The sequence below is a fragment of the Electrona antarctica genome (assembly GCF_951216825.1).
Source record: "Electrona antarctica genome assembly, chromosome: 16".
In the NCBI taxonomy this organism is placed as follows: Eukaryota; Metazoa; Chordata; class Actinopteri; order Myctophiformes; family Myctophidae; genus Electrona; species Electrona antarctica.
Genome location: NC_136797.1, coordinates 15,689,166 through 15,704,649, shown reverse-complemented (window position 1 = coordinate 15,704,649; position 15,484 = coordinate 15,689,166). Strand labels below are relative to the sequence as shown.

The 15,484-nt window shown below is 42.0% G+C and overlaps 1 protein-coding gene across 5 annotated transcripts in view; it reads left to right on the top strand.

Annotated features, from left to right (window-relative positions):
* The window catches only part of LOC306939955 (kelch-like protein 23), a 34,642-nt gene extending 23,249 nt beyond the window's left edge, over positions 1 to 11,393 (top strand). For 4 of the 5 annotated variants that reach the window (XM_079524798.1, XM_079524797.1, XM_079524795.1 and 1 more), the window contains 5 exons: positions 465 to 542; positions 3,866 to 3,943; positions 5,183 to 5,235; positions 8,842 to 8,935; positions 10,685 to 11,393. In XM_079524798.1, coding sequence (XP_079380924.1) covers positions 465 to 542; positions 3,866 to 3,943; positions 5,183 to 5,235; positions 8,842 to 8,935; positions 10,685 to 10,785 — 404 coding nt within the window. In that variant the 3' untranslated portion in view covers positions 10,786 to 11,393. The remainder of the gene's footprint in view (positions 1 to 464; positions 543 to 3,865; positions 3,944 to 5,182; positions 5,236 to 8,841; positions 8,936 to 10,684) is intronic. The other variant, XM_079524796.1, reaches the window with a different exon arrangement.
* The last annotated feature ends 4,091 nt before the right edge of the window (positions 11,394 to 15,484 follow it).

Sequence of the window (15,484 nt, the reverse complement as noted above, 5' to 3'; positions counted from 1 at the left end):
TAGCAGAATCATAAATTACTATCCAAAATAAGTCAGTTTCACATACAGACATGGGCTATTACCTATATTTTAGTCTCGTGTTCCCCAGCCCAGCATGCTGGGGTTCATATGGTTACTGCTATGATCATAATGATGTTTTCAGATTTGTCAAAGTGCACTAACCCATTCTGGGCGGGAACCCCTTTTGGTGTTAGCATTATGTTATGCTTTAGCTATTGAAAAATAGCAGATCTACAAGCTCATAGCCACTGAGGTGCGCACTACGAGCTTGTAGGTCTGCTATTTTTGAAAAATCGAAGAACGACTGACATGGAAACATAGCTTTTTCAGAAAACATTTTTAGAATGACATTTTTAGAATCTGATCTCAGGTCAAAGTGCACTAATGATTTCATATTTCTGGATAATATTTGAGATGCACGATATTGAAATGATGACCGATATCCAATCTCTGATTATTTGCAGGGTCATATCAGCCGATATGGTGGACACCCTACACAATGGATATGGCGTGCGAGGAAGCCCTCCAACGACAGAGTTGGGGTATGTTATCCCAGGGGACTCCGGAGGCAGTTGCTGCAGGGGCACTGACAGGCCCGGAGGGCAGCAGCCACGGCTGTGACTGAGGCTAATGGCCCCTACACAAGTTGTCGGCGAGTCATCAGATCCTTATGTATTTCACACTACAAGAATCTTTATTTTTATTTTTATCGGCAGTCATATTATCTTTGTGGCTTTCACACTAAACGATTGATCGCCGACAAGGGATCACAAACTGTGATTGTTTTTTTATTCCAACTCATTTTGACATCTCTCACACGTGCAGGATACCGTGATACAAGCGCGAGACCGACACGCATCTCTCTCTCTCTCTCTCTCTCTCTGCGTGCACGCCACACAGGAATAGTGCAGGCTAAGGCTACACAGGGCGAAATGTTTGTGATAGGGTATAGCGAGACAGGACGTTAAATCTTGATTTTCATTAAATAACTATGTCTCTCTCTGTATGTTTGCACACACACACACACACACACAGCGCACAAGGTCCAAAAGTTTGCTCTGCACTGTTGATTCCAATGCGGTTTTATCAACATCATTCAAGTGAAATGCAACATTGCGCTATATAGCTACCAATATGTACAACACAGCGATTTACCCAAGGAATAAAGGTTATATATATTATCATGATCATCTATCGATACAGTCGACAGACAGACCGACCGACAGACAGACAGACAGACAGACAGACAGACAGAGTGTCAGTGAGCACAGCTGTCCTGTGGTCTCATTGGCTGTAATATGGCCTTCTCGAGGACGCGGTCGCAACCCAGTTCATACTGTACGATGTCCAGTCCGTGAGAGAGCCAAATATCAAACCTACTAGATATTCAGAAATTGTCGGGAAGGCGTCGGCGAACGCTTTTATCGGCGCTACAGTATCTTAGTATCTTATCGCAGAGCCGCTCACACACAGCGAGCAAAACCTCGGCGATCAAAGCCCGATCTTGCGTCAGATCGGAGGTTTTGTCGGCGAGCGCCAAAAATGGTCCCCGACAGCATAATTAGAGAAAATATTGGGCAGTGTGTACGAGCCATAAGCAGCGGGTGTGGGAGGAGAAGGAGGCTTTGTTTTTGGAAAAATAATTTATGATTTATTATTACTTCAATTATACAGTTGTAAATACTATTTATATCATATCTTTACAGCAGTGGTTCTCAAAGTCTGGTCTGGGGACCCCCAGGGGTACTTGAGGAAGTTCCAGGCGGTCCACAGCAAAACTGTTTTACCACTTTTAACCCCATTATATTCTTTGAAAATAGCCAATCTACAATCTCCTATTGCCCATTTTGAACTTGTAGATTGGCTATTTTCGAAACCGTTCTTGAAAAAAATTCCCTAGCAGAAAGTATTTCCATGTGGGGGTCTTCGGAATGCATGCCAATGTGGGGGTCCGACTCCCTGACATGACCATGTTTGGGAAGCACTGCTTTAGAGTTTTTGACGGGCCTTAACATTACAATCCAACCCAAACAGACCGGTTGAGTTGAAGCCAGGCACCACCACATCATCCCCCCTCCCTTAGTTTAGGTATTCTGGACTTCATTCTCTCAACTGTATTTCTGTTTGATGTTCTGTGATTTCTGTGCAGCAATCACACACAGGGGTAACTGCAGGCAGGGCCATGGAGTCATGCTAAAACATGCCCCCTGGGCAAAACACTTGCCTCCCCATGCCCTATATGGGGATTGGTGGGGCAGCTCCCTATGGTAATTAGGATGAACTGGCACACCCCTTCTAGTTACGAGGATTGGGGTTCATCGTCATAAGAACATTCTGCCTTTTAAGAACGTTTCATGAATCTGACTTGAGTTCACTTAGGAAGAAATGTCAGAGGAAAGGTTTGGAACCTTTTGGCGCATGAGGCCCAATCTTTATTTGTTCTAATATATTTTGTATCCCACCATTTTGTAACCCATTTTTCACCCCTGTGTCAATTATCTAATGTGATCCTGGGCTCTACACACCCTCCGCCAACCTAGTCCCCATATATGGGGGACATGGGGAGAGCAACGGACTTGAACTCATGCTTCCTTCATGCCTGAGTGTCCAAGTTGCTCCTTTACACCTGACAGGGGGGAGTTTCCCTGGTTGGACGTAGCACGTGGAAGGAACACGTTATTCCAACCAGTTCCTTTCCCCTCCATCAGGCGTCCCGGCTGGCCAGGGGGAGGCAGTTTAGAGACCAGGATTACTGCATGTTTTTTGTGAGGGTACCTAGAGGGTATGGGCACTGATGACGCGGAGGAGGAAACACGCCGCCAGCACCCACAGCGTCCCAAGGGGGAATCGAACCCAGGACTTTCTAGCTGTGAGGCGACAGCACTACCAACTGTGCCACCGTGCCTGTTATGAGGCCCAATCTTAATAACTAATAATTGTATTAATTGTGTCCTCAAATTTGAGGACGAAATGTCTGTGCTGTCATTGGCTGAGCATTGCATAACAAGTGTGCCACATTAGCCAATATAAAATCTAAGTAGCAGAGGGGGAGAGATGTCATTAGACATCGCGCAACACTCTCCTCGTAACGTGATAGCTCCCTTCTCCTCTGTGGCTGGAGCAATTGATCTGAATTCACACACAGGCATTGACAACAAAATCCTGGGGAGTGTGGTTGCCTATATATATATATATATAGGCAGTATAATGTGATGTCACTGTATATTGTCCAAATGACTGCAAAGTGTAGTCCGGGAGCCGTGGGGGTGAACGTGGTTTCGTGGTCAGATAAAGTTTTTATTTTTATTTATTTTTTTCAACCGACTCTTGTAGCTTGGGGTCACCTCTTAAAACTCATTCACTGCCAGATGAAATACATAAATGATCGTCCCACTGCCAGCTTTTTTGAGTGGTGTAAACCACTCCTACAACTGGCTTTTGTGTGCATAAATGAGTGGTGTAAACCACTCCTACAACTGGCTTTTGTGTGCATAAAAAAATGACCATGGTTGCTATGTTCAAAATAATTTCTGACGTAATTAAATCACACCCGGGTGAACTGGATGACCGTAGCAACCGTGGTCATTTTCTCTGCACAAAAAAAGCCAGTTGTGAAATCACATCCGGGTGTGATTTAATTACGTCAGATCAGAGCTGATCAGGCTATATAATACCTTATTACGTCAGACCACAGCTGATCATGCTATATAAAACCTTACACCACTCAGTTCACACGGGTGTGATTTTTCTCATATTTCCTTTACCTTTTAAGTAGTCAAAAAACGACAAAACAAACTTGGGTTGAAACACGACCATGTAAGTAAACTATGCACACCTCAAAACTAAAAGGTTTTTATGTTCATAGGAGCTCCTAAAAGGAAGGCGAAATCCAAGAAGGCCAAGGAAGTCAAGTCTCATGGTGATTCTGATTCTTCTTCTGAAGGTAAGACTGGATGTAGGCGTCTCATTTAGTTAGAACTGAGATACAAGGCCCTATCTTGTGCGGAGCTTAATGCTATTCGCCTTTTTTCTTAATTTCCCTTTAAATAATATTCAACAAAGTCTTATGCACACCTGTATGCTCGGAGGCAGAGATGCCTGAAGATGCCTTTGTGCACTTGTAGAATCATTTGATTTGAATGTCTTTTTTCTAATATAAAAAAATATCTCGGCAAGGAGAACAAACAGCTGTGATCATCGTTGCATAGGCAAAGTATGTGTGCGGTGCTAGCGTTTATTATTGTGCGGTTATGGAGGAAATGGTTAACCCTTTGTAATTCAATTCAATAGCCTTTATTGTCTCCGAGGAGAAATTTGTCTTGGGCACCAAGAGACCGCGTTATACATTACATCAGGGGTTCCCAAACTTTTTTGGACCAGGTACCCCTTTAGGGGTAGACATTTTTCCAGGTACCCCCTCATCTGAAGCGGCCGCAGAAACCTTTCAAGTGTCCTGAGTCTTTTTGTTGTTTCTGCAGCATGCGTCCTGCTGTTACTGTCAGGTTGACTGATGTAGATTTAGTAATCATGTCAGCTATTGGCCCAAAGCAAACATGGGAGAAACACAATGAACAACACAAAAAATACGTTTATTGCACAACTTGGCAGAAATTACCACGTAGATTAACATAATTTTAATGTTAAAAAAAGTTTTAAAAAAAAATATATATATATATATATATATATATATATTTTTTTTTTTTTCTGGGAATTATTTCAGGTACCCCCTGGCTATGCGTCGCGTACCCCTAGGCGTCCGCGGACCCCACTTTGGGAATCGCTGCATTACATACATACATACATACATACATACATACACAGTTCATAGTACAAAAAATCACACCTGTGTGAACTGAGTGGTGTAAGGTCTTATATAGCCTGATCAGCTGTGGTCTGACGTAATGAAATCACACCCGTGTGAACTGGGTGACCGTAGCAACCATGCTAATTTTTTGCGAACAGACAGACAGACAGACAGACACGTAAACTAACAAAGCCAGTCGTAGGAGTGGTTTACACCACTCAAAAATAATTATCCTACCCACACTGTGCAAATATATCAAGGTTCAGGTATTGCAGTATTGCACTCTCCCAGTAGTTAGTTATCTGTTATTGAGTGCTTTGGTTGACAGTGGAACAAAAGAGAATTTACATCTGTTGTAACCCTCTCATCTGCCTGCAGCGGACATAGAGAGTCACTATGAGAAACCCAAGAAGAAGACTTACATATGCCAGGTACTGTATGTACACACTACACATATACATCATGAGGGTTCATTTAAAGGTCAGAGTGATCACATTTGTATGTACATGGATAATATAAACAAAACTATATCCACTTTTAAAATAAATGTTTTCACACACAAAGCATTAGCATTGTGAAATAATTTGAATATTTTTGTTGAGTCCGAAGTTATTGTTTTTGTTTACGTTGTAAGCTGATGGCTGCCATTATCCATGAGATTGTTATGGGTCCATTTGGTCAGTGGCGGGCCGTGCCGAAATGAACTAGGCCTTCAACTCCCCCCCCCCCCCCCCCCCCAACAACCTGTCATATGTTCTTATACACCATTAAACCACGCCAAAATTGGTGGAACTGAACCACACTCATATCAGGCTCTGTAATATCCCAGCTATGCTCCACCGGCGGGGACTAAACACACGCAGCGCGTGCACACACACACACACACACACACACACACACACACACACACACTCAAGTGGCTCCACAGCGCTCGGCCACACACACACTGTCAGCACGGACAACCACAAGTCCTGAAGTCCACAACCATTGCCTATAAAACGATCAATCATCAATAAGCTGCGTCGCATCGCGATCGCATGTATATAAATATTATATAAAGATCCTTACCATGGCTGCCTGCTTCATACCAATGGTCTACCCTGCAAGCTTTTCTTGAAGTCCTTCCTTCTCGAAAAATGCTTTGACTGTAAATCCACCACTAAATCTGTTTCTTCTCCTCCTTCAGCCATTTTCCGCGTTTGTCTGTGAGTTAAATCTATTTAGCTCCTCAATCAACCCACATATGGGAACTCGCGCAGAAAGTTTGAAACACCCAGTTCTCTTTTCTCATTTGACAATATTTCCCCCCAGCGATGGGATCCAAGCAAGACGTTAACGTCACCAAAGGCCAGCTAGCTGGCGTTGGTACTTGAAAGAAAACGCCCAGCAGGGCAAACTCGAAATCTCATTGGCTAAGGAACCTGTCAATCTCTATATTGCTCCCTTTCATTTCAACAGCAAGGGGATTCACTGGAGTTTCTGCAGGCCTCCCGGTAGAGAATTTTACCCGGAGACAACACAAGAAAATAATCTCATTGGTTAAAAAAAAAACAAGGGCTGTTGTACCTGCACAGAATGGAAGCAGAGCATCCAGCCTGTCTGAGTGAGAAACAGTGCAGTGGCAGCGAAATAAATATAGTATATATAATATTATAAGATATAATATTTGTTAAAAAGAAAAACTTATTATAAAATATAAATTTCTGCATCAGGCAAGTGGGCCAGCAGAGAAGGCATTGCTGGCTATAGGCAACCTTAGGTACCAGTGCCAACATTGTGGCATAAGTGTATGAGAGAGCATTTTTGGTTTAAAATAAACTATTTAAAAAGATTCACTCATTCACACACACATTCATACACCGATGAAAGAGGAAAACATGCAAGGATGCAACCTGCACATCGGGAGCAATAAGGGCCTTTCTCGGCCCCACCCCTCTCCCATTTGTTTATATTGTGTTTAGTATCCAAGATGGCTGCAGCACCAGGAGGGGGTGGGGCGGAGGTGAGCGGGTGGGGTCGACATATGCCCTTACTGGTCTGCATTCACACATTCAAGACACCTGTCTTGTGTTTGTCTTGTGTCTGTGTTTAATGGCTGCTCCAATGCATTTCCAATGGAGCCCATATGGTTTGACCAAACATTTTGTTTGATGGGGGGAGGGGGGCAGAACACATCCATCAAAGCTTCAGACACAAGGCAAGTGTCTTGAATGCAGCCCAGTAAGGGCATATGTCGACCCCGGTCGGTGGGTTATTGTTCTGAGTAATAATGATCATTATAACAATGTGAAAGAAAATATAAAAAAATAAGGAAACATGTTATATTCCTGGACAATCAAAATATGTTAGATTTTTGTATGTGCTGTCATTAAAATTAGTCTTGATATGGCACACCGGGGAGCCACAGACCCAAAAGCTCAACGGTTAAGGGATTAACCTGTGATGTCATGACATACTTTTTATTTGTGTTTTTTTCTATTCACTTGGTCATTAAGGACCACAGAATGAGAGTCTGCTCTGCCGGAAACATTGCGGGAAAAAAAAGCCGTCATCACAAATGTGATGAGGTAAGCACATTTGGGCAAGTGGATATGGCCGAATTTAGGCCAAGGAGTGTTTTTCGTGCAAAACTATTGCTTGGAATGGATTCAGAATCATGAAAACCCCCTAGTTGGACATGTCACATGCTACTTAAAGTATCAAATGTTTTATATTGTTTGTTTTATATCTTATATTGGTTGTCTATGGTGGGGTATACAAAAATGGCCATAACTTTTTCCAGCAGAGCAGACCTCATTCTGTGGACCTTAATGACCAAATGAATAGAAAAAATACAAATAAAAAGTATGTCATGACATCACAGGTCCTCTCAAATTTCGGATGGCTGGCTCCCCGGCTATGACTATCCCTAAAATAAAAAACATGGCACGTAATTTAAAAAAAAAAGTTGCAAACCCCTGGTATGTAGCCACTTCTTTTGGGATTATTTTCATGGACCTGGTTACTTATTTCAGACACAATCTGGCAACACTGCTCCTCAGTGGCTGCTGGCTTCGTCTATCCATAGAGATAAAACAACACTGCAGTTTTAACTCTGCCATAGATCAGTCTTTTCTGAACCTTTAAAAAAATGCTGTCAACCGTGCTTCTATTGTCTCCCAATTAAATGCTATCAAGCAACACAATATCAATATCACACAATATCAAGCAAAAACATAGCGTCGTATTGGACGATGTTTGCCACATCACGCACGGAAAGACAGCCCTAACTCCGCAGGTCCATACTTCCATTCCATCTGATCTGTGGCATTTCAAAGGCTTATTCCTTCATGAATCCAATTAAATATAATAATAATATAGGAGAGTGTGTATGCAATCTCTTCTTCCTTGTCGGGATGCTTCCTCACTCTTAATTCTCAACAATGTCTGTGATAATATTACTATAATCACCATTTTATTATTAATGTACGGACTATTTAAAAAAAATAATGTAGGTGGTTCCACAATTAAATAAATTAAATTTTATATTTTAACAATTTGTTATGTTGAATTATTAAGATTAATCAAAATCTAAAGGCTATCTTCCATTGAGACATTTGGATTGTGTCAAAGGTCATGTCTCACCTAGACACAGGGTCTGTCACAAATTACAGATTACATTTATCTGGCTGATGGGCAAGCAGCGGTTCAGGCACCTTGGCCGGTAGTCCGAGTCTGGCAGTGTGCCGCGGGTTCGACTCCCGATCCCGACGGCCTTTACTGCATGTCACTCCCCCATTTCCTGTCAGCCTATACTGTCTGTCCCTCTATAAAAAAATAAATAAAATAAAGGCGAAATTAAATTTATCCCCTAAGCAAGCTTTGCTAAAGAATTTGCACAGGAAACCGGGTTAAAATCCAGGGTAGAAGAGGAAAGTTACAAAGTTACATGCATCTTTAAGAGTTTGCAAACGCTAACTCGAATGCACTGTCGGACGCCATAGCAGCATATTGTTGATATTGGTTTGATTAATTAATGTATGAATGGTTTCCTACAGGTGTGTGATGTGATGGTCCAGTTCAGTGGAGAAGAGGAACACAATAGAGGCAAAAAACACAGGAAAAACCTCAGTAAGGCTGCTGCCACAGCAGGTAGGAACTCTACCATTTCACCTGCATGACACACACTTCTGTGCTGACTGAGAGTGAAACAAAGACTGCCGAAGCAGAAAACCTGCAACACTCCAATTTAGGGTGAATTATTGTAGGTGCAAGGCTCAAAGATACTCAATTAAAAGAAGGAATGCCAGCATTCATTGAATGTCCTTTTTCACATGTTCACAACGCTGAGGAAGGCCCATCTGGCCGAAATGTGTAGTTTGTGTACGTTGGCTCGTCAGAGGTAAATAAACATGTGAAAAAGGACACACACACACACACACACACACACAGCCATAAGGACTCTTATGAATATTGTCAAATTAATTGTTGATTTAGAACTTTAGACATTTAATATTCGTCTTTCTTTCTTTCTTTCTTTCTTTCTTAAATTACAACCAATTTTACTTAATTTGTACAACATGGCAGTCCAGTTCTTTCTAGATTGGGGCCAAAGGTAGTAAAAAAAAAACAACCTTTATTTGGTAGAAATGTAAACAATACAGAGTATAGTCAAACAACATTCATAATCATGACATTAACCGTTTCCGTCCATCCGACGTGTCAGCACGTCCTAGGGGTCCCAATCGACGCGTACATCCGACGTGTGAGGACGTCTTAGCGCATCCTCAATGATACGGGGCGAGATAAGAATATTCTGAATTTTTTCCCTTTTCTTTATTTGTCAGTTCGCCTTTCGGCTACCGTATGCTCCGCTCTGTCCCCATGTTAGCTTATCATTGAGTTAGCCGTTAGCGCGGCGGAAAGAATGACTCGTCTCTCCTAATTTAGGGCGCTCTCCGTGGTGTTGAACTGATCGATATACTGGCGCTTCATTTCTGCTCCTCATCCGTCTCTCCCGCAAAATATGAACGCTTTTTGGATCATATATCGTATAAACTAAAACGATCGCAATGTAAGCTAGCTATATGTAAAGTAAACTTTTTTTAGTGGATTGTTTCCGGGTCATGGGTTTCCGAGTAAAAGCGGCCATGTTGTTCCGGCACCCCAGAGCTCCTATTTTGAAGGACTTCCGGCACTGATTGTGTTAAGAATAACAGAATTCAAACAACCACCAAAAAAAAGACATGTACAGGTTGGGGGGAAAAGGGCTTATAAAGACGTGGCGGGGTAGTCACTTGACTAAGGGAGGAGCGATCATTTCATCTCCCTTTGGCTGAAAGGTGGATTTTCAGGCTTGTTTTAAAGGATGCCAGTGATTTGCATTTTTTGAGGGAAGGGGTCAGGGCATTCCACACATGGGTGGCAGTGATGTAGAAGGAGAATTTACCCATGTTTGTTTTGTAAGTGGGTGGTACCAGATTGTTGTTCTCGCTCCCTCTAGTATTGTAGTACATGCCCCAAAAAAGGCATGCGGGACCCCTCGGCCCCCAAAAAATGTGCTTCTGCTTTGGTTGTTCTCATGCCAATATCCAACGTCTGGCATCATGTCTGGATTAGATATTTTCGGCTACGAGGTTTGGTGTAGAGACAAGTAGCAGACCATGCAGTTTAATGAAAGTAACGGTTAAATTGCTAAATGTCATCTATCTAGCAATCTAGATAGATGACATTTAGCAATTTAACCGTCCTTCTTTTCATTTCTGGCCTTTTGGAGGGGGGGGGATCTTACATCTGGTACAAGCTTAGACCCCGCCACACATGCATGCACGCATGTGTTTTTGTCATGCGATGAATGGACGAAATGGTTGTAACCGCTGTAACCCTCTCGTCTGCCTGCAGCGAACAGAGAGAGTCACAAGGAACCCGAGGAGGGACGCAAGAAGAGGAAGATTCCTCCACCCGCCAGACCCTCATCCACCAAGAAGAGACAACAGAAATAAATGTCTCACACTCACTCACTCACACACACACACACACACACACACACACCGTCAAGCATGGCAGATTTGACCCATCATTTCTTCTCCCAGACATTTTCTTTCCCACTCGTATTACACACCACGCGTGCATGCGCACACACGCAAGCAAATAAAAAAATATACATATATTAAGTAACTGTATAATTAATAGAAATAGAAAAAATAACACTTTACACCTTATTCAGCCTTTCTCTCAAGTTTTTTTTTTTTTATTTAATTTTTGGGTAGATTCATTCTAAAAATAAATGCTGTTTTTTGTTGGCCGTGACCCATTACGGAGTTTATAGTTAGAGATATTCAAAGTCCAGCTGCCGTCCAGCCTCTCCCACCCCTCACTGGGGAAACCTCCGGGAGGAAAACAGAAAAGGGGTGACTTGTCCTGTTACCCTCAGAGTTACTACAGGGGTCCACCAAATATGTGTTATTGGAACTTTTTTTTTTTTACTTTGTATGTATAATAACTTCAACCCTAGCTTCCCAATTGTGTGGGGAGCATTTGCCATCTAAGAAATTGTTTAAGTAATAGAGATAGAAAAAGAAGACTTTACACCTTCTTATTCCTCCTTTTTGTTTGTTCCGGGTAGATGGACTTCATTCTTGAAGAAAACAAATGCTGTTTTTGTAATAAATAAAGTATTGTAGACTACTCTTTGGGGATGTTTTGATTGATGATGTCTTCATAGTCCTTTGTGGTGAACAACACATTGGGAAATGTTATGTCAGGCTATCAGTGGGGCAAAGTTTTTTTTTTTTTTACTTAATAGTATCAATTTTAAGTAATAGTATCAATACTGTATTGTAGATATACTCACTGTTACACAAGTAGAAGTACCATATTGAAAATGTACTTGAGTAAAAGTATCGGCAACAAAATATAATGTAGCCTACTTTAACCTACAAATGCCTTCTAAGGCCTCTTTCAGACGGCAACGGCAAAGTCCCGTTGCGTTCTTATTTTGTATTGACCCTTTACACGAGAACGCACACTTTATGAAAACTGCTTTCTACTAAGCATCGAGTAACACACAGGCTAACAGGCAGCACAGAGTCATGGAGGCAGCGCACGCCATGGGATGTGGTGCAACCACTCCCTTACGGAGCTATGTGTGTGCGTGGGTGGCTGGGTGGGTGCCTGGCTGGGTATGAGCACGAAAACAGCATGGCTGTTTTTCACCTAACTGTCCTAACCTAATACACACGCACATATTAACTGTATGATTTTGGGTGTGCCAGTACAGTAGAGGGACCCCCACACGGTAACTCATTTCTCAACCGTTTCGGACACGGGGCGGCTCGCAGGAATCGGGCCGGCACCCTGGGTGCGTTCCTATGGGTCAGTACAGTGACAGTACAGTACAGTAGAGGGACCCCTACACGGTAACTGTCATTTCTCAACCGTTTCGGACGCGGGCGGCTTGCCGGAATCGGGCCGGCAAGGTCTGCCTTGGTCTGGAACTGCCTGGGTCACACCCCGAAGACTCTCGTCTAAAATAAACAATACTTTATTTTGCCGATTTCTATGAACACCGTTCTCGTGTAAAGGGGGTGTAGTCCAGGATCACTGGAACTATCTAGGAGAGAAATCGGAGTATTTTAGAATGTATTGGTCTCGTATGTCAGTGCGACATTCAGACATAGTCCAGTAATAATGTAATTTGACCTCTAACTAATTGCAAAAAAAACAAACTCAACTGATTTTGCATCTTCAATATATCCTGAATAACAGATTGGGCTAAATTTGGCCATAGCAACTTGCCAAAATGTAATGAGGTCAGCACATTTGGGCAAGTTGCTATGGCCAAATTTAGCCCAATGCGTGTTTTTATGCAAAACTAATGCTTGGAATGGATTCAGCATCATGAAAACCCCCTAGTTTGATATGTCACATGCTACTTAAAGCATAAGGACATTTAGAAAATATTACCTTATAATAGGATGTCAATGGTGGCCACACTGTACAGGCTATTTTCAACACTTTCCCCTCAGACAATTCCAGGCAACTTTTTTTCTGTTATTCAGGATATATTGAAGATGCAAAATCAGCTGAGTTCGGGTTTTTTGCAATTAGTTAGAGGTTGATCCTGTATTTTCCATAGATTTCCTGTACTAACATGACATTCCTCAATACAACAGCTGTCAGTATAAAGGGTGAAAAGTACAGCTGAGCTCACACAACCCTGGGGAGCACCAACATTAGTTTAGTGCCGAGGAGAGGGCTGTGTTCACCTTCACCCTCTGCACTCTGATAGTAAGAAAATAAGCATACCAGTGAATTAAGTATGGATTCAGTTCCAACTGTACCATTTTTGACACTAGTATATCAGACTGTATTATATTGAAAGCTGAAGAAAAGTCTAAGAATAGCACCATTGCATGATTCTTATTTGACTTATCTAGGTGTTTTGTAATTAAGTGGACCAGTGTGACAACCGCATCCTCTGTACCGCAGGGGTTGAATTTATCTTTTGTTATACTAACAAGATGTTGTAACAGTATTCTTTCAAGTGATTTCATAATCACTGAAGTGAGAGCTGTGGGTCTATAATCCTTATGTTCTTTTGGACTTTGGATTTTGGGTAGTGGTTTTCCAAGACAAGGGAAATTGTTTTTTGTTTTAATATAATTAGGCCTATGTTTTTATTGGGTGATTGAGTGGTTACATACATTCTTGAATACATGATCGTAGTCAAGGAAGAACAAGGAATGGTTTTACGTAACAATAGAATTATTAAACATTACGTATTTCAGTAAAGTTATGGCTTCACCCACCCAATGGTTTTTTCATTGTCTCCACCAGGCCGAAGGCATGGGGATAGAGTATGTTTTGCACTCCGTGTGTGTGTGTGTGTGCGCGCGTGTGTGCGTGTGTGCGTGCGTGCGTGCGTGTGCGTGTGTGCGGATCTACAAGCTCATAGCGCGGCTCTGAGTGCCCTGCTACAAGCTTGTAGATCTGCTATTTTTTGGAAAATCGTGAAAATGTGCCGCAAATCTTTGAATATAATATATTATTTCAGATGTTTTTAACTCAAATAGTTGCTTCTGGGGAGGGTCCCTGGAACAATATATTTTCATATGGGGGTCGGCGGCCAATTACATATAATATTTGGGGTCCTTGACATGAAATATTGAGAACCAACATGAGGTTTTTCAGTTTTCTGAAAATTGTCATGATTTAGAAGACATTTTTTTAATTTCGACGTCAGGCCTAAATGGGTTAACCCGGTCGATGCCAAATTTTGAACACACACACTCCCTGGATGCCAACATGAACCTCAGCCCCTAATTATCCAAAACGGCCTGTTATAGCGCCACCAGGAGGCCGACTTTTGTAAACAATTTTTTTTTATATTACTCCTCCAGCTTCTGTCCAAAAATCCTGCAAATCGTTACACAGTATCTCTATAGTCATGTGTTCAAGACAGACTGATATATATAGATATTTCATATTCCATCCTAATTGGCTAACATTGGCTTTCAAAGTTAATTGTGTGTGCGTCCGTCTGTTAACAGCTAATCTCCGGCACCGTTAACCTGGTCGATGCCAAATTTTAAACACACACTCCCTGGATGCCAACGATGAACCTATGCCCCCAAATTTTCCAGAACAGCCTGTTAGAGCGCCACTAGGAGGCCGACTTTTTTAAAACACATTTTTTGATATTATATTGCAGCATGCAATTTACGTGAAATCTTTCACAGACTTTTCTACTAGGCTGAGGAATATATCCCACCCTTTTCACGTTGGCCTGTTATAGCGCCACCACCAGGTGGATGTTTGCAAAACACATTTTTGGAACAAAATGCCTCAAATCATCCAATTGCCATCCAAGGCGTAAGAAGAAATGGCACCCTTTTCACATTGGCCTATTATAGCGCCACCAGGAGGCCACAACCTCACCTGCCCTGGTGGAGATCTGTGCCCCGAGGGGGCAAAGGTCACACCTCATTCACACCTCATTCTTACTCAGCCTCGCTCTCACGCTTACACACACACACACACACACACACTCTCTCTCTCTCTCTCTCTCTCTCTCTCTCTCTCTCTCTCTCTCACACACACACACACACACACACTCTCACTCTCTCTCTCTCTCTCTCTCTCTCTCTCTCTCTCACACACACACACACACACCGTATATACACACACACACGAGGGAAATGCGGGAAGAAACAAGAAGGGAACGACACAAAACATCACACACACACAGCAGGTTCCTTAGGTTGTCCAGCACAGGTTGACTCAGCGGCTCCACTCCTCCTACAAAGCCTCATAAATTGAACTCCACAGAGAGTTAAATTGGTTTTCTTTATGACTGTCCTCCGCCATTGTTTTCTCAATATTTCATTAGTGATTTCCAATCTTGAAGGGAGGGTGCTTCTTAGTTTTTCCAGTTTTGCAATAACAGTTTTTTATATACAAAACATGAAAAAATTATTTACCTGCTAATTGGGCATCTGGTTTCCTTTATAAATCATTTGTGTCCTTCAGCTGTAATTAAGATATGATCTGTTTCCATTAAACCGGCAAATGAGACATTACTATGACATGAGCTTTATTTAAAGTAGCTATAACTAAGTAATAATATATCAAAATTGTAATGACTTTTAAAAATTATTATTATTTTTAATTCAGACTATATCCCTATACATCCCTATATTG